Raw genomic sequence first — 26,822 nt, forward strand, 5'->3', positions numbered from 1 at the left:
AAAGGCTAAGACCGAAAAGGCCTTCAGAAGCCTTAGACTCTGAGACCTTCTTGTGACTGTTATGGAAATTGAGGCAAACAGAGCAGAATAAAATGCAATGAAATCACTACCGACGTCCTAGCATTAAAAGTGACAAGGCCTTCAGAGTCTATGCAACCAGACACCCAGCTGTTAGAGTACATGAATCTGAGGCCCAGGGAACTGAAGTGACCTTTGTGGGATCACAGGTGGTATCCACATTTAAAAATAAGAAAGTCTTCAGATGCCTTAGAGTGCAGGACCCTAATGTGAATGAAATGGAAACTGAGTGCTAGAAAGCTGAATAGAATGGTGTGAGATCACTCAATCTCTCCTAGGACTAAAAGTGACAAGGCCCACAGATTCTATGTACCCATGACCCCCTGCTGTGACCGCAGGGATGCAGGTGGCCTAGGGAGCTGAGGGGGCCTGTTTGAGATCACAAGCAGTTTTCCAGGACTAAACCTGACAAGGCCTGCAGAGTGCTTAGAGTGCAAACCCTCCCTTTGACAGTATGGGAAACTCAGACATAGAGAACTGAAGGGGCCCAATTGAGATCTCCAACTGACCTCTCGGCCCAGAACCCACAAGGCTTCACAGGCTTGAGAATCCAGGCATTTCTAGTGACTTTAGGGGAAACTAAGGCCTGGAGAGCCCAAATGCTTTATGCAAGATCCCCCAGGGACTCCAAATCCTGGAGCTGTCCAGGCCCTTAGAGATTTTAGATTTTAAAGCCCTTCTGTAACTTTAGAGCTAACTGAGGCCTAGGGAGCTCACAGGACCTGTACCGGGACACCCAGAGGGGCCCAGGCCTGCGTCCCATGCCTTTCCAAAGTCTGTAAAGGAATGCAAGGCCTAGGCAGCCAAGGGCCCTGAGTGAGATGACTCTATTTCTTCCCAACCTGGAAGTGACAGAATCCTCAGATGTATCCAAGTGCATAAAACCAGGGTGACTGTAAGTCACGTAGCTCTTTCCTTTCTTCTCTTCCATTACGTTCATGTACCACAATTTGTTTAGCCTTCCCCTATGCGATAGTAAATAACCTATCCCAAAAAGTACTACTGAGTGGCAGCTAGGTGGTGCAATGGATAGAGCACCAGCCCTGGATTCAGGGAGGACCTGAGTTCAAATGTAGCCTCAGACACTTGACATTTCCTAGATGTGTGACCCTGGGCAACTCACTTGCCCCGCAAAAAATAACAACAAAACAAAAACAACAACAACAACAAAAAAGACAAAAGATAGGCAAAGATGAATACTGACTCCTGAATTTCAGCTTCTTCTTTGGAGGGGGAGGTGAGGACTCTGACATAGTTAAAGCTCTAAGTAATTCTAGAGATGAAGAAACAAGTACAAAATGGTTGTCACTTGACCAGAGCTAGCATTTGAACATAGGCCCTCAGATGCTAACTCTAGTGCTCTTTAGGACTGAGGAAAGAATTACAAAGGACTGCAGTTAGTGCAAAAGGAAAATCAAATGCTAGGAAGAGACTGTCTTTTCCTCGGCTCAGTCTAATGCGATCCCTAACCCTAATGCGATCCCTAATTTCTCGCTAACCCTAATGTGTAACCCTAATGCGATCCCTAACCCTAACCCTAACCCTAACCCTAATAAGAACACAGTACACTTTTATAATGGAAGTCAATTGGAAATTTGGATTCACTTTACAGAAATCATGATACCTTTGGCAAACAGAATAATTGTAAAAAGCAAGGTATTGCCAGAGCAGTAGATAGTTGGACTGAGGTGACTATATTTCTCTTTTCAGTTTCCATTTCCAAAGAGATCACTTTCACCAGTGTATGCAGAAAAAAAGATTTGAATTAAAATATTTTAAAACATTTTGGGGGGGCAGCTAGGTGGCACAGTGGATAGAGCACTGGCCCTGGATTCAGGAGGACCTGATTTCAAATCCGGCTTCAGACACTTGACACTTACTAGCTGTATGACCCTGGGCAAGTCACTTAACCCCAATTGCCTCACCAAAAAAAAAATTGGGGATCTGAGATTTTACCTACTTAAATTAAGGTCCTCTGAAAAGGATACCCTATTGGTGCAAGATGCTTCCTTTTGACACATAATCTATGTTAAACTACTTTTTGATCAAGGGTTGTGTATTCTTATCTACTCACAGTCACTGTTACGATACTTGTTTAAGAATAACTTGTTTTGGGGCAGCTAGGTGGCACAGTGGATAAAGCACCGGCCCTGGAGTCAGGAGTACCTGAGTTCAAATCCGGTCTCAGACACTTAACACTTACTAGCTGTGTGACCCTGGGCAAGTCACTTAACCCCAATTGCCTCGCTTGAAAAAAATAAAAATTAAAAAATAATTTAAAAAAAAGAATAACTTGTTTTAACTAGCTGTGTGACCCTGGGCAAGTCACTTAACCCCAATTGCCTCACTAAAAAAAAATAAGAATAACTTGTTTAAGAATAACAGGGACTGGGGCAGCTAGGTGGCACAGTAGACAAAGCACTGGCCCCGGATTCAGGAGGACCTGAGTTAAAATCCAGCCTCAGATACTTGACACTGGCTGTGTGACCCTGGGCAAGTCACTTAACTCTCATTGCCCCACAAAAAAAAAAAAAAGAAGAAAAAGAATAACAGGGACCATTGCTTGTAATTGATTTCCTGAATGTGTCACTTTACATTTATAATGTAAATTACATTTATAATGATGACTGGCCTCCACGGAATGCCACTGTCAGGACCCAAAGAAGGCTGTCCAGGCACTGAGACCAAAGAGAAACCTTCATTATATAAACTTTGTGTTTTTCAGATATGGATGTTCAGCTTTCCTCTTTGAGCTTCACAATACATCAATATTCTGATTGTAGGGAACACGAGAGCCTGCTGTCATTTGGGGAAAGGAAAAGCGCACAGGTGAAGAATAATGTAAGAAGAGCTTCCTGGAAGTGTGTGCAGTGAGCCAGCGCCCCTTCCCAGCCCACCCCTCTGCATGGAGTCCAAAGAAGGCAGGATGATCCAGGTATGCTGGGTATACTCTGGGCCACGGCAGGCCTCCTTGGAGCTGGTATCGTGCTTGTGTCCACCCTTATCTGTGCCCGAATCCTGAGGGCCAGCCTGGACCCGAACTCTTCAGGGTCTGGGAAGGCCTCAATTATTCCACACCCTCTTCTCCCCCATCCTTGCATTTTCTTTTGCAAAGCTGTACCCAGGCCTACAGTCTCCTGTTTTTCCTCTTCTCCAGTTATACCCCTTCCTGTTCAGGTGTATTATCGAGTAGAGCAATCTGGGATTGGATAAAGTTACAGAACTCTACTACAACAATAACAATAATATAACAGCAGTTAACATTTACAAAGCACTTTAAGGTTCACAAAATGCTTTGCATGTATTATCTCAAAGTAAACTGATATTTTTGGTACACCTTAGCAAGGAAGTCATGTAGATACATAGGTTGATTAAATGGGTGCTGAGATGTCAACTCCCTAGGGCTTTATCAGAGGTGAACCATTATAGTGTAAGGCCCTGAAGATTCCTAGCTAAACCCTTTCATTGTTAGTTTCCTACCCTACCACAGCTGCTGTTCTGATTTATTATTTATGTGCTCTTTTATGCTTTAATCTATGACAAATAACTTTAGTGGAAAATGAAGCGATGGTTGGTGAACATCTAGGAATGGAAATAGTGATTACGAACAGCCAGCATCAAGAACGGGTCATGCCAGACTAACCTCATTTCTTTTTTTGATAGGATTGTGTGAGAAAACTATTAATAATGGGGTGTTTGGGGGAACTTAGACACACACACACACACACACACACACACACACACACGAACTCTGGCTGCTTTTGCAGGGCCAGCCCAGAGTCAGTAGAATTGCAAAGGAAATGTAGATTGACCTTCCTGACTACCTAAAAGAACTCACCTAGACCACCCTCAAGTCATGCCTGAGAGAGGATAAGATCTTTGGGGCGAGGGGGGTTGCTCTCTTATCTCCCCTGCTCTTCTCGCTGACCCTCTCTCCATCCTGGGATTTTATGCTGGGCCTTTATACTGGAAGTGGTAGCCACGAGGTCCCCACTCCATCTCTCTTTTCTATCTAAGTATGCAGGGCTTCTGAACTTTAGTAGCAATGTGTTCTCTTTCTCTCTAACAATTTGATATACTTTAATAAATGTTTAATGCCTTATAGCCTCTAATTTATTAGCAATATATTAGAAATCCCAGATAAGTTCCCTAAAACTAGGGACAGAGATAGGCACCCCCATATAATTTCAAACAACACAATTGTTAAATATGAGAAGAATGCTATGGATTTAGTTTACCTAGATTTGAAATATTTTAATTTGGGGGAGGGATTTATTTTTTGCAATATAATGCCTGACTTTAAGCATCACTAAAGCATCCTATCATCATTTTTTTTTTTTGCAGGGCAGTGGGGGTTAAGTGACTTGCCCAGGGTCACACAGCTAGTAAGTGTCAAGTGTCTGAGGCCAGATTTGAACTCAGGTACTCCTGAATCCAGGGCCGGTGCTTTATCCACTGCGCCACCTAGCCACCCCATCCTATCATCATTTTGCATTAATTTTTTTTTTCAATTAGCAAAAATCTGCCTTCTCTCTCACCATCACTCCCCTCCCCCACACAAACAAATTAAGAAAGAAAAGCAAAACCCATGTTGAAACATGTATAGTAAAACAAAACAAATCTCCTCATTGGACATATGAGAAAAATGTCTCATTGGGTACTCTGAATCCTTCACCTCTTGGTCAGGAGGTGGGTAGCATGCTTCATCCCTAGTGCTCTGAAATAGTGCTTGGTCATTAAGGTGATCAGGTGATAACAGTTGCAAAGTCTTTCGGAGTCATTGGACTTCACAGCATTGTTGTCAGTATAAATTGTTTTCCTGGTTGTTTTCACTTCACTCTCCATCAGTTCCTACAAGTCTTTGTTTCTCTGAAATCATTCCTTTCATCATTTCTTACAGCACAGTGGTATTTCATTCTATTTATATGCCATAACTTGTCTATCTATTCTCCAGTTGATGGGCACCTCCTCAGTTTCTAATTCTGTGGCCTGCAAAGAGTTGTGAATTTTTTTTTTTACATTTTTAAAAAGTTTGTTTTGGGGGGCAGCTAGGTGGCGCAGTGGATAAAGCACCAGCCCTGAATTCAGGAGGACCTGAGTTCAAATCCGACCTCAGACACTTGACACTAGCTGTGTGAACCTGGGCAAGTCACTTAACCCTCGTTGCCCCACCAAAAAAAAAAAAAAAGTTTGTTTTGCTTAGTGCTCCACTCATCCCTTCCTTAATTAACTCTCCCTCTTATTCTGCCTTTTCCCCTTTCCCTCCTTTAACCAGTTCAGATGACAGTCAGATTCTGGTCAAATGCTCTCCACACCCTTTCCTCCTTGTTTGTATAAACTTCTACTTGTCCACCCTGATTATAATTTCCCCTAACCTTCTTCCCCATCCTTTCCCCTGGGGTATTATTCATCTGTTTTCCCTTTCTCTTCTTCTTCTTCTTCTTCTTCTTCTTCTTCTTCTTCTTCTTCTTCTTCTTCTTCTTCTTCTTCTTCTTCTTCTTCTTCTTCTTCTTCTTCTTCTTCTTCTTCTTCTTCTTCGTGAGGCAATTGGGGTTAAGTGACTTGCCCAGGGTCACACAGCTAGTAAGTGTTAAGTGTCTGAGGTCAGATTTGAACTCCTGACTCCAGGGCCGGTGCTCTATCCACTGTGCCACCTAGCTGCCCCTCTATTCTTCTCTTGACATCATCAAGGCATAGAAGAACTACTCCCAGACCTTCTGTCTAGTTGACCTCCTTCTGTGACCCCTGATAGAGTTCAGAGGGGTCATATGTATCATCTCTCCAGATTAGTATGGAAGTCATTTATTATTGTTTAGTCTCCTTCAATTTTTCATACGTGTTTACCTTTTCCTGTTTCTCTTGACACCTTTGGTTGTACTTCAGAGGTCCTATGCAGCTTTGGTCTTCTCTCATCAGGAATACTTGGAAGTCCTCTATTTCGGTCTCATTTTTTTCCTCTGTAGGATTATACTGGTTTTCTGGGTAAATTATTCTTGGCTATAAGCCTCGATTTTTTTCACCTTCTAGAATACCATCAGGCTCTCCAGTCCTTCATAGTGATGGTAGCTGGGGGCAGCTAGGTGGCGCAGTGGATGGAGCACCGGCCCTGGAGTCAGGAGTACCTGAGTTCAAATCCGGCCTCAGACACTTAACACTTACTAGCTCTGTGACCCTGGGCAAGTCACTTAACCCCAATTGCCTCACTGAAAAACAAAAAACAAAAAAAACAACATAGTGACGGTAGCTAAATGGTATGTGATTGTGACTAAGGCTCCTCAGTACCTGATTTTTTTCTTTCTAGGTACTTAGCGTTTTTTTTTTTCTTGGCCCTGTAAACTTTGGGGTTTTGCTACGTTCCTCAGAGTTTTTATTTGGAGGTTTCTTTCAAGAAATAAATGGTGGATTCTATTTCTACTTTCTTCTCTGGTTTTAAAAGATGTGATCAGGTTTTTTTCTATGATTTATTGAAATATGATTGATGTGAACCCTTTTGTTTGGTCATGGATTTTTTTTTTTTGGTGAGGTAATTGGGGTTAAGTGACTTGCCCAGGGTCACACAGCTAGTAAGTGTTAAGTGTCTGAGGCCGGATTTGAACTCAGATCCTCCTGAATCCAGGACCAGTGCTCTATTCACTGCGCCACTTAGCTGCCCTTTGGTCATGGCTTTTAAGTAGTCTAATAATTTTTTAAATTATCTCTCCTCAACCTGTTTTCTAGATCATTTGTTTATCCTATGAAACAACTCACATTTTTTTTAGACTTTTGACTTTATTTGAATATTTCTTGATGCCTCGGAGTCATTATCTTATATCAGGTCCATTCTAATATTCAAAAAAAATTTTTTTTTTCTTCTAGCACTTTGATTTAGGTTTTAGAATGAATCATTTTTTTAACTCTTAAAAATGTCTCTCATCGGAATTCTGGCTATACTAGTAGAGTCTAAGCTGCATTTTCTTTGATGTTTTTTGACTGTAGATGTTTTGGAGTCCTTCTCTCCTTTAAGTTTAGAAATTACTTTTCCTATCACTGGAATAGTTGTTGTGGTAGCATTGTTTTTGTTTGCTCGTTCTTGTAGCCTATTTTCTAACTTGGTGTTGTATGTTAGGGCTGAGCTTGTGTCTTCTGGGGTCATTCTACCACTTTCTTGGAATTCGGAGTGTTGGGTTATTCCAGGATCTCAGGGATAGCTCATATTGGGGGCCCACAAGCTTTTATTTCCCCCATGGTGACCTGACACATGGCAAAGTCTGAGCACTGCCCCTCTGGTCTGAGATTCCTCTCCTGGTCATTCCTCCACAGGCTTTAGACTGGAACCAAGATCCCACTACACTCACAGCATCAGAGCCCCACAGATGCTGCTGCTGCTTCTGAACTTCCTCTTCAGGCCACAACCCAAAGCCTGCAACCCCTCCTGACTCAGCCCTGTATCTGCGACCCAGAAGTGGAGAGTGAGCAACAGATCTGGCACTTGGCAGCCATTTCTGCCCCCTTCATAAGGTAAGGATCCTTCCTGCTAGATGTCCCCTCCTTCTCTCTCACTCTACCACCTACACATATAGTATTCTCTCTCTCTCTCTCTCTCTCTCTCTCTCTCTCTCTCTCTCTCTCTCTCTCTCTCTCTCTCACACACACACACACACACACACACACACACACACACACACACACATTCACACGCTCACACACTCACACACAGTATATTCTCTCTCCCTTCCTTCCCTATCTCCTCCCTCCCTCCCAATCTCCTCTCTCTTCCCCCCTACACCACTCTCCCTATCTCCTTTCTGTCTGTGTGTGCCCCCCATCCATCCATGTGTCCCCCCATCCATTCATGTATCCCCCTTTTCTGTCCATCCGTGTGTCCTCTCCTATCCGTCAGTCCATGTGTCCCCCCTCCATCCATGTCCCCCCCCGTTTGTCCATGTGTCCCCCTCTCTGTCCGTCCATGTATCACCCCATCTGTCCATCCATGTGTCACACCCTCTGTCCATCCTGGGTCAACCCGTCTGCCGTATGTCACCCTTCTGTCCATCCGTGTGTGCCCCCGCTTTGTCCACCCGTGTGTCCTCCCCTGTCTGGCAGTCCATGTGTCCCCCTCCCTCTCTCCGTTCCCCCCTCTGTCTGTCCATGTGTTGCCCTTCTCTGTCCATCCGTGTGTCCCCCTGTCTGTCCCTGTGTCCCCCTCTGTCTGTACGTGTGTCACCAACTCTCCATTCGTATTTCCCCCCTTTCTGTCTGTGTGTCTCGCCTCTGTCCATGTGTTCCCACTCTCTGTCTGTCCATGTGTCACCAATTCTCCGTCCATGTGTGCCCCCATCTGTCCTTGTGTCCCCCCTCTGTCCGTCCATGTGTCACCCCCATCTGTCCATGTGTCCCCCGTCTGTCCACGTGTCACCCTTGTCTGTCTTTGTGTCCCCCCTCTGTCTATCCATGTGTCCCCCCTCTGTCCGTCCGTGTGTCACCCCCATCTGTCCATGTGTCCCCCTTCTGTCTGTCCACATGTCCCCCTCTCTGTCCATGTATCCCCCCGTCCATCCGTCTGTCTCCCCCCATGTCTTTCCATGTGTCCCCCCCATCCATGTGTCCCGCTCTCTCTGTCCATCCATGTGCCCCTTCTCTCTGTCCATGTGTCACCCCCGTATGTCCATGTGTCCCCCTTTTGTCCGTGTGTCCCCCCATCCATCCCTGTGCCCCCCTCTGTCCGTGTCCCCCTCTGTCTGTCTGAGTGTCCCCCGTCCGTGCTTGCGTCCCCCCTCTGTCCATCTGTGTGTCCCCTGTCTGTCCCTGTGTCCCCCTCTCTATTTGTACATGTGTCACCAACTCTCCATTCATGTTTCCCCCCTTTCTGTCTGTCCATGTGTCCCCACTCTCTGATCGTTCATGTGTTACCAACTCTCCGTCCTTGTGTCCCCCTCTGTCTGTCCATGTGTCCCCCCCTCTGTCCATCCGTGTGTCACCCCATCTGTCTGTGTGTCCCCTTATCTGTCCGTGTATCCCTCCGTCCATCCGTGTGTCACCCCTGTCTGTCCTTGTGTCCCCCCCGTCCATCTGTGTGTCCCCCATCCGTGTATCCCACTCTCTCTGTCCATCCGTGTGCCCCCTCTCTCTGTCTGTGTCCCCCTTCTGTCCATCCATGTGTCCCCCCATCTTTCCATGTGTCACCCCCATCTGTCCATGTGTCCCCCTTCTGTCTGTCCACGTGTCCCCCTCTCTGTCCATGTGTCCCCCTTGTCCGTCCATCTGTCCCCCCATGTCCGTCTGTGTGTCCCCCTATCCGTGTGTCCCGCTCTCTCTGTCCATCCATGTGCCCCCTCTCTCTGTCTGTCTGTGTGTCACCCCCGTCTGTCCGTGTGTCCCCCCATCCGTCCGTGTGCCCCCTATATCCGTGTCCCCCTCTGTCTGTCTGAGTGTCTTCCCTGTCTGTCCTTGTATCCCCCCTCTGTCCATCCGTGTGTCCCCCTGTCTGTCCATGTGTCCCCCGTCTGTCCCTGTGTCCCCCCTCTCTATCTGTACATATGTCACCAACTCTCCATTCATGTTTCCCCCTTTCTGTCTGTCCGTGTGTCTCTACTCTCTGATCATTCATGTGTCACCAACTCTCCTTCCATGTGTGCCCCCTTCTTTCCTTATGTCCCCCTCTGTCCATGTGTCCCCCCTCTGTCCATCTGTGTGTTACCCCATCTGTCTGTGTGTCACCCCTATTTGTCCATGTATCCCCCCGTCTGTCCATATGTCACCCTGTCTGTCCTTGTGTTTCCCCTCCATCCATGTGTCAGCCCCATCTGTCCGTGTGTCCCCCCTCTCTGTCCATCTGTGTGTCTCCCCCTCTGTCCGTCCAGGTGTCCCCCCCTTTGTCTGTCCATGTGTCACCCCCGTGTGTCCCTGTGTCCCCCTTTTGTCGGTCCATGTGTCCCCCCGTCCATTTGTCTGTCCATCCCCTCTGTCCGTTGTGTCACTCCAATTTGTCCATGTGCCCCGCTCTGTTCATCTGTGTGTCCCCCCTATGTCTGTGTGTCCCCTCTGTCTGTACCCCCCTTTCCATCCATGTTTCCCCCCTCCAACCGTGTGTCAATCCCATCTATCCGTGTGTCACCCTCTCTCTGTCCATCTGTGTGTCACCCCCATCTGTGTGTCCCCCTTTTGTCTGTCTGTGTGTCACCCCCATCTGTCCGTGTGTCCCCCCTCTGTCTGTCCGTGTGTCCCTCCTCTGACCAGCTGTGTGTCTCCCCCCATCTGTCCATGTGTCCCCCTTCTGTCTGTCCTTGTGTCCCCACTCTGTCCATCCATGTGTCCCCACTATGTCTGTCTGTGTGTCCCCCTCTTTCTGTCCATGTGTCACTCCCATCTGTCCGTGGTTCACCCCCATCTGTCCGTGTGTCCCCCTTCTGTCCATCCATTTGTCTCCCCCTTTGTCCATCCATATGTCACTCCCATCTGTCCATGTGTCCCCCTTCTTCCATCCTTGTGTCCCCCTCTCTGTCTGTCCATGTGTTCCCCCTCTGTCCATCTGTGTGTCACCCCATCTGTCCGTGTGTCACCCCTATCTGTCCATGTATCCCCCCTGTCCATCCATGTGTCACCCCTCTCTGTCCTTGTGTTCCCCTCTCTGTCTGTGTGTCACCCCCGTGTGTCCGTGTGCCCCCCGTCCATTTGTCTGTCCACCCCCTCTGTCCATCCATGTGTCCCCCCCGTCCGCTCGTCTGTCCGCCCCCTCTGTCTGTCCGTGTGTCACTCCAATCTGTCCATGTGTCCCCCCATTTCTGTGTGTCCCCTCTCTCTGTACCCCCTGTCCATCCGTGTGTCAGCCCCGTCTGTGTGTCGCTCCTGTCTGTCTATGTGTTCCCCCCTCTCTGACTGTCCATGTGTCCCCCATCTCTATCCATTTGTAACCCCCATCTGTCTCTTTGTCCCCCTTTTGTCCATCCGTGTGTCACCCCCTCTGTCCATCCATGTGTCCCTCCCATGTGTCCATGTGTCCCCCCTTTTTGTCAGTCCATGTGTCCCCCTCTGTCCATGTGCCCTCCCTCTGTCCATCCGTGTGTCCCCCGTCTCTCTGTCCATCCGTGTTACCCACATCTATCCATGTGTCCCCCTTTTGTCTGTCCATGTGTCCCCCCTCTGTCCTTCCGTATGTCCCCCTTCTCTGTCCATCCGTGTATCACCCCCTCTGTCCATGTGTCCCCCTTTTGTCACCAATTCTCTGTCTTTGTGTCCCCCTTCTGTCCGTCCGTGTGTACCCCCTCTCTCTATCCATCCATGTGTTCCCCCTGTCCGTCCATGTGTAAACCCCATATGTCCGTGTATCCCCCTTCTGTCCTTCCATGTGTCCACCCTCTCTGTCTGTCCATGTGTCACAAATTCTCTGTCCATGTGTCCCTCCCATCTGTCCATGTGTCCTCCCACTCTCAGTTCATGTGTCCCCTCTTTCTGTCAGTCCATGTGTCCCCCTCTGTCTGTCCGTGTGTCCCCCTCTCTCTGTCCATCCATGTGTCACCCCCATCTGTCCATGTGTCCCCCTTTTGTCTGTCCATGTGTCCCCCGTCCATCTGTTTGTCACTCCTGTCTGTGTGTCCCCCCTCTGTCCATCTGTGTGTCCCCCCTCTCTGTCTGTCCGTGTGTCCCCCCATGTCTGTCTGTGTGTCCCCCCGACCATCTGTGTGTCACCCCTTCTGTCCGTCGGTGTGTCCCCCTGTGTCTGTCTGTGTGTCCCTCCCATCTGTCCGTGTATCCTCCCACTCTCAGTTAGTGTGTCCCCCCTTTCTGTCAGTCCGTGTGTCCCCCATGTCCATGTGTCCCCATCTCTCTGTCCATCCGTGTGTTACTAATTCTCTGTCCACGTGGCCCCCTTCTGTCTGTCTGTGCCCCCTCATGTCTGTCCGTGTGGCCCTCCTTTGTCCATCTGTGTGTCACCAATTCTCTGTCCATGTCCCCCCTTTCTATCAGTCTGTGTGTCCCCCCCATCTGCCGTGTGTCTCTCTCTGTCCGTGTGTCCCCCCTCTCTGTCTGTGTCCTGTCCTCTGTCCTTCCATGTGTCGCTCCCCGCCTCTCTCTCCCTCAGTGTGTCCACCCACTCTGGGTGTCTATGTGTCACCAATTCTCTGTCCATGTTTCCCTCTCTCTATCCGTCCGTATGTGACCAATTGTTTGTGTGTCCCATCCGTCTGTCCTTGTGTCCCCCCTCTCTGTCCATGTGTCTCCCTTCTGTCCCTACGTGTGTCTCCCCTCTCTGTCCATCTGTGTGTTACCCACTTCTGTCCACGGGTCCCCCTTTTGTCTGTCCGTGTGTCTCCCCTCTGTCCGTCCATGTGTCCCCCCTCTGACCGTCTGTGTGTTTCCCCTATCTGTCCATGTCTCCCCCTTCTGTCTGTCCGTGTGTCCCCCTATGTCTCTCTGCGTGTCCCTCCCATCTGTCCGTGTGCCCCCCACTCTCAGTGTGTCCCCCTTTCTCTCCATCCGTGTGTCCCCTGTCTGTCCGTGTATCCCCCCTCTATCCGTCTGTGTGTCCCCCCCTCTGTCCATCCGTGTGTCCACCCTGTCTATCCGTGTGTCAGGCCCATCTGTCCATGTGTTCCCCTTCTGTCCATCTGTATGTCCCCCCCTTTCTGTCTGTGTGTCCCCCCTCTGACCGTCTGTGTGTCACCCCATCTGTCCATCCATGTGTCCCCCTGTATCTGTCTGTCTGTCCCTCCCATCTGTCCGTGTGCCCCCCACTCTCAGTGTGTCCCCCCTTTCTCTCCATCCATGTGTCCCCTGTCTGTCCGTGTGTCCCCCCTCTGTCCGTCTGTGTGTCCCCCCCTCTGTCCATCCGTGTGTCCACCCTGTCTATCCGTGTGTCAGGCCCATCTGTCCATGTGTTCCCCTTCTGTCCGTCTATATGTCCCCCCTTTCTGTCTGTGTGTCCCCCCTGTACATCCATGTGTCCCCCCTCTGACCGTCTGTGTGTCACCCCATCTGTCCATCCATGTGTCCCCCTGTATCTGTCTGTCTGTCCCTCCCATCTGTCCGTGTGTCCCCCCTTTCTGTCAGTCCATGTGTCCCTGTCTCTCTGTCCATCCATGTGTCCCCGCCTCTCTTTGTGTCCCTCCCTCTGTCCTTCCATGTGTCCCCCTGTCTCTCTGTCCATCCATGTGTTACCCATGTCCGTCCGTGTGTTCCCCCTCTGTCCGTCCGTGTGTCCCCCTCTGACTGTCTGTGTGTCCCCCTGTCTGTCCTTGTGTCCCCCCTCTGTCGATCCGTGTGTCCCCCTATGTCCATCCATGTGTCCCCCTCTGACCATCTGTGTGTCCCCACTCTGTTGATCCGTGTGTCCCCCATTTCTGTGAGTCCGTGTGTCCCCCCGTCCATGTATCCCCGTCTCTCTGTCTGTGTCCCCCCTTTTTTTATGTGTCCCGCCCTCTGTCCTTCCATGTGTCCCCCTGTCTCTCTGTCCGTCCATGTGTTACCCATGTCTGTCCATGTGTCCCCCCCATCCATCCGTGTGTCTACCTTCTCTGTCTGTCCGTGTGTCCCCCCCTCTGTCCATGTGTCCTCCCTTGGTCCATGTGTCCTCCCTCTCTGTCCATTTGTGTGTCCCCATGCTTGTCCGTGTCCCTGTATGTCTGTCCGTGTGTCCTCCTTTCTGTCCATCTGTGTGTCCCCCTCTGTCTGTCCTTGTGTCCCCACTCTCTCCATCTGTGTGTCCCCCTCTGTCTGTCTGTGTGTCCCCCTCTGTCCGTGTGTCCCTCCCATCTGTCCGTGTGTTCCCCTTTCTGTCAGTCTGTGTGTCCCCCTCTGTCTGTCTGTCCGTGTGTCACTCCCATCTGTCCATGTGTCCCCCTTTTGTCCGTCTGTGTATCCCCTCGTCTGTCTGTGTGTCACCCCCGTCTGTCTGTGTGTCCCCCCTCTGTCCATCCGTTTGTCCACCCTCTCTGTCTGTCCGTGTGTCAGCCCCATCTGTCCATGTGTTCCCCTTCTCTGTCCGTCTGTGTGTCACCCCCATCTGTCTGTGTGTCCCCCTTTTGTCCATCCATGTGTCCCCCATCTGTCTATGTCACCCCCGTCTGTCTGTGTGTCCCCCCTCTGTCCATCCATGTGTCCACCCTCTCTGTCTGTCCATGTGTCAGCCCCATCTGTCCGTGTGTTCCCCTTCTGTCCGTCCATGTGTCCCCCCTCTGTCTGTCCGTGTGTCCTCCCTCGGTCCATGTGTCCCCCCCTCTGTCCGTTCGTGTGTCCCCCTGCTTGTCCATGTCCCCGCATGTCTCTGTGTGTCCCCCATCTCTCTGTCCGTGTGTCCCCCATTTGTCCATCTGTGTGTCACCAATTCTCTGTCTGTGTGTCCTCCTCTTTGTCCTTCCGTGTGTCCCCCCTTCTCCCCGTCAGTGTGTCCCCCTCTCTATCTGTCCATGTGTCACCAATTCTGTCTGTGTATCCAATCCATCTGTCCTTGTGTCCCCCCATCTGTCCATTTGTCCCCTTCTGTCCCTACGTGTGTATCCCCTTCTGTCCATGTGTCCCCCTTTTGTCTGTCGGTGTGTCCCCCCGTCTGTGTGTATGTCACCCCATCTGTGTGTCTCCCATGTACATCCATGTGTCCCCCTATGTCTGTCTGTGTGTCCCCCCTCTGTCTGTCCGTGTGTCCCCCCCGTCCATGTGGCCCCCTCTCTCTGTCCGTCTGTGTGTCCCCCCCTCTTTCTGTGTCTCTCCCTGTGTCCTTCCGTGTGTCCCCCTGTCTTTCTGTCCATCCATGTGTTACCCATATCTGCCCGTGTGTCCCCCCCGTCCGTCCGTGTGTCCCCCCTCTGACCGTCTGTGTGTCACCCCATCTGTCCGTCGGTGTATCCCCCTCGTCTGTCTGTGTGTCTCCCGTCCATGTGGCCCCCCTCTCTCTGTCCATCTGTGTGTCCCCCCTCTCTTTCTGTGTCTCTCCCTCTGTCCTTCCATGTGTCCCCCTGCCTTTCTGTCCATCCATGCGTTACCCATGTCTGTCCGTGTGTCCCCCCATCCATCCGTGTGTCCCCCCTCTGTCCATCCGTGTGTCTACCCTCTCTGTCCATCCGTGTGTCCCCCCTCTGTCCATGTGTTCTCCCTCAGTCCATGTGACCCCCTCTCTGTCCGTTCGTGTGTCCCCCTGCCTTTCTGTCCATCCATGCATTACCCATGTCTGTCCGTGTGTCCCCCCCATCCATCCGTGTGTCCCCCCTCTGTCCATCTGTGTGTCTACCCTCTCTGTCCATCCGTGTGTCCCCCCTCTGTCCATGTGTTCTCCCTCAATCCATGTGACCCCCTCTCTGTCCGTTCGTGTGTCCCCCTGCTTGTCTGTGACCCCGCATGTCTCTGTGTGTCCCCCATCTCTCTGTCTGTGGGTCCCCCTTCTCTGTCAGTCCGTATCTCACCCCTTCTATCTGTGTGTCCCCCTTTTGTCTGTCCATGTGTTCCCCGTCTGTCTGTGTGCCCCCCCTTTCTGTGTCTCTCCCTCTGTCCTTCCGTGTGTCCCCCTGCCTTTCTGTCCATCTATGCATTACCCATGCCTGTCCGTGTGTCCCCCCCATCCATCCGTGTGTCCCCTCTCTGTCCATCTGTGTGTCTACCCTCTCTGTCCATCCGTGTGTCTCCCCTCTGTCCGTGTGTCCTCCTTCAGTCCATGTGACCCCCTCTCTGTCTGTTCGTGTGTCCCCCTGCTTGTCCGTGTCCCCGCATGTCTCTGTGTGTCCCCCATCTCTCCGTCCATGTGTCCCCCAATTGTCCATCTGTGTGTCACCAATTCTCTGTCCGTGTGTCCTCCTCTCTGTCCTTCCGTGTGTCCTCCCTCTCTCCATCAGTGTGTCCTCCCTCTCTATCCGTCCGTGTGTCACCAATTCTGTCTGTGTGTCCCATTTGTCTTTCCATCTGTCCATCTGTCCCCCTTCTGTCCCTACGTGTCTCCCCTCTCTATCCATGTGTTACCCACTTCTGTCCATGTGTCCCCCTTTTCTCTGTCTGTGTGTCCCCCATCTGTCCATTTGTCCCCCTGTCCGTGTGTGTGTCACCCCATCTGTGTGTCTCCCCTGTACATCCGTGTGTCCCCCATCTGTCCGTCCATGTGTCCCCTCTCTGACCATCTGTGTGTCCCCCCATCTGTCCGTGTGTCCACCTTCTGTCCGTCCATGTGTCCCCCTAAGTCCCTCTGTGTGTCCCCCCCTTTCTGTCCCTCCATGTGTCCCTTCTATGTCTGTCTGTGTGTCTCCCCTGTCTGTCCGTGTATCCCCCCTTTGTCCGTCTATGTGTCACCCCATCTGTCCATGTATCCCCCATCCATCTGTGTGTCACCCCCGTCTGTCTGTGTGTCCCCCCTATATCCATTTGTGTGTCCACCCTCTCTATCCGGGTGTCAGCCCCATCTGTCCATGTGTTCCCCTTCTTTCCGCCTGTGTGTCCCCCCGTACATCCGTGTGTCCCCCCTATGTCTGTCTGTGTGTCCCCCCTCTGTCTGTCCGTGTGTCCCTCCCATCTGTCCATGTGTACCCCCCCTCTCAGTTAGTGTGTCCCCCCTTTATGTTAGTCGGTGTGTCCCCTCTGTCTGTGTGTCCCCCCTCTGTCCATCCATGTGTCCCCCCGTCCATGTGTCCCCTCTCTCTGTCCATCTGTGTGTCCCCCCCTCTGTGTCCCGCCCTCTGTCCTTCTGTGTGTCCCCCTATCTCTCTGTCCATCTGTGTGTTACCATGCCTGTCCGTATGTCCCCCTTTGTTCTGTCCGTGTGTCCCCCCATCCGTGTGTCCCCCTCTCTCTGTCCATGTGTCCCCCTTTTCTCTCTGTCCGTGTATCACCCCTTGTTCATGTGTCCGCCTTTTGTCTGTCCATTTGTCCCCCCATCCCTCCATGTGTCCACCCCTCTGTCCTTTCGTGTGTCACCCCGTCTGTCCGTGCGTCCCCCATGTCTGTCCACGTGTCCCCCTCTCTCTATCCATCCATGTGTCCCCCCGTCCATCCGTGTGTAACCCCATCTGTCTTTCTGTCCCCCTTCTGTCCTTCCGTGTGTCCCCCATCTCTGTCTGTCCATGTGTCACCAATTCTCTGTCCGTGTGCCCCCCTTGTGTCCGTCCGTCTGTGTGTACTTCCTCTGTTTGTCCGTGTGTCCCCCCTCTCTGTCCATGTGTCCCCCTTCTGTCCATCCGTGTATTCCCCCATGTCTGTCTGTGTGTCCCCCCTCTGTCTGTCCCTGTGTCCCCCCCATGCGTCCATGTGTCACCAATTCTCTGTCTGTTTGTCTCCCTCTGTCCGTCCGTGTGTCCCCCTATGTCTGTCTGTGTGTCCCCCACCTCTGTCTGTCCGTGCGTCCCTCCCATCTGTCAGTGTGTCCCCCCACTCTCAGTTAGTGTGTCCCCCTTTCTGTCTGTCTGTGTGTCCCCCCTCTGTCTGTCCGTGTGTCCCCCGTCCGTGTGTCCCCCTCTCTGTCCATGTGTCCCTCCCCTCTTTCTGTGTCCTGCTCTCTCTTTCCGTGTGTCCCCCTGTCTCTCTGTCCATCCGTGTGTTACCCATGTCTGTCCGTGTGTCCCTCCTCTGTCCGTCCGTGTGCCCCCTCTGTCCATCTGTGTGCCCCCCTCTGTCCATCCGTGTGTCCCCCTCTGTCCGTCCGTGTGTCCCTCCTATCTGTCCATGTGTCCCCGCACTCTCAGTTCGTGTGTCCCCTCTTTCTGTCAGTCTGTGTGTCCCCCTCTGTCTGTCTGTGTGTCCACCTTCTCTGTCCATCCGTGTATCACCCCCATCTGTCCGTGTGTCCCCCGTCCATCCGTGTATCACCCCCATTTGTCCGTGTGTCCCCACTTCTGTCCATTTGTGTGTCCCCCCTCTTTCTGTCTATGTGTCCCCTCTATGTCTGTGTGTCGTCTCTCTGTACCCCCTGTCCATCCGTGTGTCTGCCCTTTGTCTGTCCATGTGTCCCCCATCCATATGTCACCTTCTCTCTGTCCATCCGTGTGTCCCCCATGTCTGTCTGTGTCCCCTCCTCTGTCTTTCCATGTGTCCCCCTCTCTCTCTCCGTCAGTGTGTCCCTCCACTCTGTTCATCCATGTGTCACCAGTTCTCCGTCCGTGTGTCCCCCCCTCTCTGTGTCCCCCCCTCTGTCCTTCTGTGTGTCCCCCTATCTCTCTGTCTGTCTGTGTTACCACATCTGTCTGTGTGTCCCCCTTTTGTCTGTCCATGTGTCCCCCTTTTGTCTGTCCATGTGTCCTCCTTTTGTCTGTCCGTGTGTCCCCCTTTGTTCTGTCCATGTGTCCCCCCTGTCCGTCTGTCCCCCTCTCTCTGTCTGTCCATGTGTCTCCCTTCTCTGTCCGTCCGTATATCACCCCCTGTCCATCCGTCCGTGTGTCTACCCCTCTGTCCTTGCGTGTGTCACCCCCATCTGTCCGTGTGTCCCTCTCTCTCTATCCATCCGTGTGTCCCCCCTGTCCATCTGTGTGTAACCCCTGTCTGTCTTTCTGTCTCCCTTCTGTCCTTCCATGTATCCCCCATCTCTGTCCATCCATGTGTCACCAGTTCTCTGTCCGTGTGCCCCCCTTGTGTCTGTCCATCCGTGTGTACATCCTCTGTCCGTGTGTCCCCCCTCTCTGTCCATGTGTCCCCCTTCTGTCCCTACATGTGTCCCCCGTCTGTCCATATATCACCCCATCTGTCCGTGTGTTACCCTTCTGTCCGTCCGTGTATCCCACCCATGTCTGTCTGTGTGTCCCCCCTGTCTGTCCGTGTGTCCCCCCCCCTGTGCATCCACGTGTCACCAATTCTCTGTCCATTTGTCCCCCTCTGTCCGTCCGTGTGTCCCCCCATGTCTGTCTGTGTCCTGTCCTCTGTCCTTCTGTATGTCCCCCTATCTCTCTCTACGTCCATGTGTTACCCACATCTGTCCGTGTGTCCCCCTTTTTTCTGTCTGTGTGTCCACCCCTCTGTCCATCCGTGTGTCACCCCCGTCTGTCCCCCATGTCCGTACATGTGTGCCCCTCTCTCTATCCATCCATGTGTCCCCCCATCCGACCATGTGTAATCCCTGTCCGTCCGTGTGTCCCCCTCTCTCTATCCATCTGTGTGTCCCCCCGTCCATCCGTGTGTAACCCCTGTCTGTCTTTCTGTCCCCCTTCTGTCCTTCTATATGTCCCCCATCTCTGTCCGTCCGTGTGTCACCAATTCTCTGTCCGTGTGCCCCCCTTGTGTCCATCCGTCCGTGTGTACCTCCTCTGTCTATCCGTGTGTCCCCCTCTCTGTCCATGTGTCCCCCTTCTGTCCCTATGTGTGTCCCCCCGTCCATCCATGTGTCCACCCTCTCTGTCTGTCCGTGTGTTTCCCTATGTCTGTCTGTGTGTCCCCCTCTGTCTGTGTGCCCCTCCCATCTGTCCGTGTGTCCCCCCATTCTCAGTGTGTCCCCCCTTTCTGTCTGTCCATGTCACCCCCATCTGTCCATGTGTCCCCCTTCTGTCTTTCCGTGTGTCCCCATATCTCTCTGTCCATCTCTGTGTTACCACATCTGTCCGTGTGTCCCCCTCTGTCCATCTGTGTGTCCCCCCCTGTCTGTGTCCTGCCCTCTGTCCTTCTGTATGTCCCCATATCTCTCTGTCCGTCTGTGTGTTACCACGTCTGTCCGCGTGTCCCCCTTTTGTCTGTCCATGTGTCCCGCCTCTGTCTCTCCATGTGCCCCCCTTTTGTCCGTCCGTTTGTCCCCCCCATCTGTCCGTGTGCCACCCCTCTCTACTTTCATGCATCACCCTGTCTGTCCATGTGTCCCCCCACTGTCCATCCTTGTGTTCCCCGTCCATGTGTCGCCCTCTCTCTGTCCATCCGTGTGTCCCCCCTATCCCTCCTTGTGTCCCCTGCCCATGTGTCGCCCTCTCTCTGTCTATCCATGTGTTCCCCTTCTCTGTCTGTCCGTGTGTCACCCCCGTCTGTCTGTGTGTCCCCCTCTGTCCATCCATGTGTCCACCTTCTCTGTCTGTCCATGTGTCAGCCCGTCTGTCCATTTGTTCCCTTTCTGTCTGTCCGTGTGTCCCCCCATGTCTGTCTATGTGTCGCATCTTTCTGTCTGTACCCTTGTCTGTCCATGTGTCCCCCTCTCTCTGTCCATCTGTGTGTCCCCCCTTTCTGTCAGTCCGTGTGTCCCCCTCTCTCTATCCATCCATGTGTCCCCCCGTCCATCCATGTATAACCCCTGTCTGTTCCTGTGTCCCCCTTTCTATCTGTGTGTCCCCCCTCTCTGTCCATGTGTCCCCCATCTCTCTTCATGTGTCCCCCTGTCTGTTGGTGTCCCCCATTTCTGTCTGTATGTCCCCCCTTTGTCCGTCTGTGTCACCAATTCTCTGTCCATGTATCTCCCCTTTCTGTCAGTCCGTGTGTCCCTCCTGTCAGTCCGTGTGTCCCCCTCTCTCTATCCATCCATGTATAACCTCCATCTGTCCTTGTGTCCCCCTTCCCTGTCCATTCATGTGTCACCCCCTCTGTCCCTCCATGCATCATCCCGGTCTGTCCATGTATCCCTCTTTGATCTGTCCATGTGCCCCCCTGTCTGTCCGTGTGTCTCCCCCTGTCTGTCTGTGTGTCCCCCCTTTGTCTGTCCATGTGTCACCCCCTTCTGTCCGTGTGTTCCCCTTCTGTCCATCCGTGTGTCCTTGCTATGTCTGTCTATGTGTCTCCCCCTGTCTGTCTCTACCCCCGTCTGTTCATGTGTACCCCTTTCTCTCTCCATCCGTATGTCCCCCCATCCGTGTGTCCCCCCCTCTCTGTCTGTGTCAACAATTCTCTGTCCATGTGTCCCCTTTCTCTGTCCGTCCCTGTGTCCTCCCCGTCCATGTGTCCTCCTCGCTTTGTCTGTCCGTGTGTCTCCCCTCTCTGTCCATGTGTCACCAATTCTCTGTCCGTGTGTTCCCCCATCTGTCCTTGTGTCCCTCTTCTGTCCATCCGTGTGTCCCCCCTCTTTTTGTCTATGTGTCCCCCTCTCTCTGTCCGTCCGTGTGTCCCCCTTCAGTCCGTCCGTGTATACTCCCCATGTCTGTCTGTGTGTCCCTCCCGTCCATCTGGTGTCCCCCCTCTCTGTCCATGTGTCCCCCTCTTTGTTCGTGTGTCCCCCCTCTGTCCATCCATATGTCCCCCCCCTCTGTCCATCTGTCTGTCCCACCTCTCTGTCCATCTGTCTGTCCCCCCTCTGTCCATGTGTCCCCCTTACTCTGTCTGTCCGTGTCTCTCTCCTCTCTGTCCGTCTGTGTGTCACCAATTCTCTGTCTGTGTGTCCCCTTTTGTTCATCTGTGTGTTCCCCTTTTGTTCATCCATGTATCCCCCCGTCCGTCTGTGTGTCCCCCTCTCTGTCTGTCCTTGTGTCCCCCTCTCTTTATCCGTCAGTGTGTTCCCTCTCTGTGCATCCGTGTGTCCCCCCTCTGTTCGTCTGTGTGTCCCCCTGTGTCCGTCTGTGTGTCCCCCTTTTGTCCATCCATGTGTCCCCCCCATGTCTGTCTGTGTGTCCCCCCTCTCTGTCTATGTGTCCCCCATCTGTCTGTGTGTTCCCCTTCTGTCCATCCGTGTGTCCCCCCCGTCTGTGTGTCACCAATTCTCTGTCTGTGTGTCCCTCTCATATGTCCTTGTGTCCCTCCTCTGTCCATCCATGTGTCCCCCCATCTGTCCATCTGTATGTCACCCCATCTATCCATTTGTCCACCCTCTCTGTCTATGTGTCACCAATTCAATACAATCTAGCAGTTTGCTAGATGGACATGAATAGATTGGTAATTAACATTTGATATTAGGTTTGTTAAGAGATTTAAAAAAAGATAATGACTGCTTTTCTTAAATTATTTCGACAGACCTGAAATTTATTAACTTGAGCTTTTCAAGGCTTTATAAATCAAATAAGTGATAAATATGTATTGCTGCCCCCTAGAATCATAAACCAGAATTTTAGTTAACCTCAGGAAATGCCAGCAGGATTTTCTTTCTTACAGGATCTTCAAGGTAATCCTCCTCCTATCCTCGGGGGTTTAGTCAAGCCTTTATTAAAGCTCAGAATCTATTTTGGGGTTTTGCAAGTTAAGCAAGATGTAGAATGGGTTCTGTAGAGAACACAAATTATTAAAGGGATTGGAAATGAGTCTTACAAGGTAATACTAAAGGAGAATAATTACATAGTCCATATAAGAGAAAGCTAAAGAGAAGCTGTGGTCTTAGTAACAGTAGCTCAGTATTTAGTGAACCTGAGGTATTCATTGAGGACAGATCAATAGGAAATGAATTTAAATTGCAGTGGACAAGGACTTAAGTTACACATAGACTTGTATTTACTGATTAACTTACAAAGAAACTATAGGCTATCTTTGGGTTACATTAAGTACAGGAAGAGGGGTGACCTAGAACCACCACTTTTAGTATTACTCTATCTAAGCATTGCTCTAATGAACCTTTTTTATAGCAGTACTTTTTTTTTTCTTTGCTTTTTTTTTTTTCTTTTTTCTTCCAGAGCAATGAGGGTTAAGTGACTTGCCCAGGGTCACACAGCTAGTGTCAAGTGTCTGAGGCTGTATTTGAACTCAGGTCCTCCTGAATCCAGGGCCAGTGCTTTATCCACTGCGCCACCTAGCTGCCCCCATGAACCTTTTTTTCACTTAAAACTTTCAATGCTGCTAAAACACATTAAAATACAATAAGAACACAGCACAAAGTAGTCTACTCTTATTTGTTTCTCTTAAACATTTCTAAATTTCTTAAAAGCATTTAAAAACTAATCAAATTTATAGCTTTTGCAAACATAAAAATCTTATAAGCATCTAAAAATTTGTAAAATTAAAGGCTTTTGCTCTTAGGTTCTCATGGTATAAAATTAATGTTGGAAACTGATAACTGAAACATTCTTTAGATCTCAGAGAAAGGCTTCAGGTCTTGCTTTTGAATATCAATGGTTCAGATACTTGTAAAATATTCACTAGTTGACTTATGAAAACTGATGGTATCTGAAAACAGATTGAAGCATAATTTTTTGACAGTTCCTTAATCTGAAATTGTGTTTTGATCTGTTTTCTCTCACAACCTAGCTAATGTGGAGATGTTTTCCATGACTACTCATGTATAACTTAAATTGAATTGCTTGAGTTCTTAGGGGTGGGGGTGGGAAGGGAGGGAAGAAGAGAAGTTGGAACACAAAGTTTTAAAAAATTGATGTCAAAAATTTGTTTTTACATGTAATTTGGAAAATAAAATTCTAAACAGAAAAAAAATAAAAATAAAAGATCTTGTTTCACTTGGAAAAAATATTCACTGGTCTTGGCTGTTGAGCCTTTTTTTTTTCAAAATCAGTCTGACTTGGCCTCACATGTTCTGAGGATTTAGTCTTTTTCTTTTAAGTTCAGTCTCACTTGTCTTTTCTCTATTCTGCAGTACCTCATCCTCCTCTTCTTCCTCCTCCTCTCTACTAGCTTTTTTGTCTTCTCTAAGTCGTTTTTGGGTATCTTCACTGCTTCCTTCTCCACTATTTGGTGTTCTCGTTGCTAGATCTGAAAAACCTGCATCTCTTTCTTCTTTATCCTCGAATTCTGTATGTGTCTGAGAAAATAACTCATCATAGCTGGGCCCTGGTCTTACATTGCTAAGTGCTTTCCAGTTTTTCTTGAAATTTTCATCTGCCATGAGGAATTTCGCCCCTTCGATGACAGCCATGTAGGAGAATCTTAGCTGTTTTGGGGTCTGGATAAGTCCCATCCGGTACTTTCTCAGGTTCACCAATACTTGTCTGATGTTCAGGCAAAAGGGGTCCTCTCTCTTCTCCATCAGGATCAGGCAGGTATCGACTAAAGCAAAGATGCCCGACCGCCCGATGCCAGCGCTGCAGTGGATGACCGCGGGCCCCTGCTCATCGTTGAGGCAGCCCGACTCCCTCACCATGAAAAGGAAGGACAGGAAGGAGGCCGGCGCTTTAGGCACCCCGAAGTCGGGCCAGCTGGTATAGTGGAAGTGGAAGATGGACCTGACCTCTCTTGTCATCGTGTTCTTCAGCCTCAGGAAGTGGACCGTGAAGGAGGTCCTCACCTCCTCCTTCAACATGTACACGCTGATGCCCATCTCCTCGAAGAAGAGGGTCTGGCCCTGGCAGGGGGGCCAGTACTGGGAGCACTTCATGGAGTTCTTCTCCACCAGCCTGTTGAGCATGATCACAGCTCTGCTGTTCTGCTGCCACACCATGAGCCAGAAGTGGCCGCATGTGTTGGGCAGCGGCCCCTGCGTCAGGATGTATTTCCGCTGGGCCTTCTCCACCACCACGAAGCTGGCGTTGATGTAGTCATTCTGCTCATCCTCGCCTTCTCCTCTTCCTTGGCCCCCTCCCAAAGACGCGGAGGAGGGAGAGCAAGAATTATGGGCCAAAGCCAAGCCCAGGCCTGGGTGGAAGCCTCCGCCCGGGGCGGGGGTGGCGATCTTCAGGTGCACCCTGCTGTGGTCGTAGGGGCTCACGTCTGCGTAGCGGTTGCGGGATCTGTTCTCCTGGGACCGACCCACCCGGGCATTGTAGTCGTAGCAGCGGTCAGACACATCGAGGAAGGCTTGGTGCCATCCACTGGTGGCATCCCACACCTGGAACTCCATCTCCATGGTCATCCGCTCGCTCAAATAGCCCCACATCATCATGCCCTCTTCATCTTCCTCTTCTTGCTCTTCCTCTTCCTCTTCGTCATCGAAGTTCTTCTCCTCGTCCGTGCCCTTGGATTTCACGGAGACCAAAGAGGCGGGCATTTCCAATGAGGCGGGCATTTCCAACGAGGCGGGCATTTCCAACGAGGTGGAGGAGACTGTGTCAGTGGTGCCGGCGGTGCTGGAGGCCACTTCGAAATCAGAGACCTCCCAATCTTCGGGGGACGCGGGCGTCGCCATACCTGTGGTGTCCAAGGGGTGGGGGAGGGCGGCGGCGGGAGGGGGGAGGAAGGAGGGGGGTGGCGCCTGGTGGTTGTGGCTCTGATTCAGGCTGGGACACCAAGCGGGGATCCCAGGCCTCGACCTCGACCTGGGCCCAGGTGAGGGAGATGGGATGGGGGGTGGGGCGATGGATGGGATGGCCGCTCAGGTGACAGGGGCGGCGGGGACCAAGGAGGAGGAGGAGGGTTAGGGTGGCCTGGCGAGCAGCCACCTGGCACAGGGACCCAACTAGACCTAACCAACCAGAGGGGACCCGAGAGGGAGGGACCGAGAGGAAGGGCAGTGGCCGCAGAGGACGGATAACACTCACTCAGTCACCAGTCACCGACTCAGTACTTTCCAATGACAACTACCACCAAGGCAGCTGCAGCTGGGGAAGATGGAGGCAAGGGTCCCTATGGCTGTGATGGCTGCAGCCGGTAGGCGTAGGAAAGAAAAGTCTCTGGAGAGGCTGAAGTTTCTGAAGAGGAGGAGAAAAGTCTCTGCGGAGGTGAAAAGTCTCTTGAAGAGGTGGAAAAGTCTCTGGGGAGGCAAAAAGTCTCTTGAAGAGGTGGAAAAGTCTATGGGGAGGCGAAAAGTCTCTGGGGAGGCGAAAAGTCTCTGGGAAGGTGAAAAACTCTTGAAGAGGTGGAAAAGTCTCTGGGGAGGCAAAAAGTCTCTTGAAGAGGTGGAAAAGTCTATGGGGAGGCGAAAAGTCTCTTGAAGAGGTGGAAAAGTCTCCGGGGAGGCGAAAAGTCTCTGGGAAGGTGAAAATCTCTTGAAGAGGTGGAAAAGTCTCTGAGGAGGCAAAAAGTCTCTTGAAGAGGTAGAAAAGTCTCTGGGGAGGCGAAAAGTCTCTTGAAGAGGTGGAAAAGTCTGAGGAGAAAAATGAAAATTTTTTGAGAAAAGACTATGAGAAGAAAACTCTCAAAGGAAAAAAAACACCTTCTGAGAAAGAAAAAAATATTCTGTGGAGGAGAAAATTCTTTTCAAAGAAACAAACAATTCTGAGGAGGAAAAAAATTCCTCTGAGGAGAAAAGGGGGGAAAGACTCCGCAGAGACAAAACAATCCTCTGAGGAGAAAAAGGGGTGAAAGATTCTGAAGAGGGAAAAAATCCTCTGAGGAGAAAAAGGGGGAAAGACTCCGCAGAGGCAAAACAATCCTCTGAGGAGAAAAAGGGGGAGAAGACTCCGAAGAGAGAAAAAATCCTCTGAGGAGAAAAGGGGGGAAAGACTCCGCAGAGGAAAAAAAATCCTCTGAGGAGAAAGGGCGGGAAAGACTCCGCAGAGGATAAACAATCCTCTGAGGAGAAAAGGGGGGAAAGACTCCGAAGAGGGAAAAAAAATCCTCTGAGGAGAAAAGGCGGGAAAGACTCCACAGAGGCAAAACGATCCTCTGAGGAGAAAAGGGGGGAAAAGACTCCACAGAGGATAAACAATCCTCTGAGGAGAAAAGGGGGGAAAGACTCCAAAGAGGAAAAAATCCTCTGAGGAGAAAAGGCGGGAAAGACTCCACAGAGGCAAAACAATCCTCTGAGGAGAAAAAGGGGTGAAAGATTCTGAAGAGGGAAAAAATCCTCTGAGGAGAAAAGGGGGGAAAGACTCCGCAGAGGAAAAAAAAAAACCTTTGGGGAGAAAAGGCGGGAAAGACTCCACAGAGGATAAACAATCCTCTGAGGAGAAAAGAAGGAAAAGACTCCAAAGAGGAAAAAATCCTCTGAGGAGAAAAGGCGGGAAAGACTCCACAGAGGCAAAACAATCCTCTGAGGAGAAAAAGGGGTGAAAGATTCTGAAGAGGGAAAAAATCCTCTGAGGAGAAAAGGGGGGAAAGACTCCGCAGAGGAAAAAAAAAAACCTTTGGGGAGAAAAGGGGGGAAAACCTCC

General features: G+C 51.0%; 1 protein-coding gene across 1 annotated transcript; it reads right to left on the minus strand.

Moving 5' to 3' along the window:
• Positions 1 to 23,362: 23,362 nt before the first annotated feature.
• On the minus strand, positions 23,363 to 24,916 carry LOC122733896 (tyrosine-protein phosphatase non-receptor type 2-like). Its single transcript, XM_043974609.1, has 2 exons — positions 24,463 to 24,916; positions 23,363 to 24,342 (listed from the first exon to the last, which is right to left on the minus strand). The coding sequence occupies exons 1-2, from the start codon at positions 24,914 to 24,916 to the stop codon at positions 23,363 to 23,365; spliced, it is 1,434 nt and encodes a 477-aa protein (XP_043830544.1).
• Between the last annotated feature and the right edge of the window lie 1,906 nt (positions 24,917 to 26,822).

The sequence above is a fragment of the Dromiciops gliroides genome, chromosome X (genome assembly GCF_019393635.1).
Source record: "Dromiciops gliroides isolate mDroGli1 chromosome X, mDroGli1.pri, whole genome shotgun sequence".
Classification (NCBI taxonomy): Eukaryota; Metazoa; Chordata; class Mammalia; order Microbiotheria; family Microbiotheriidae; genus Dromiciops; species Dromiciops gliroides.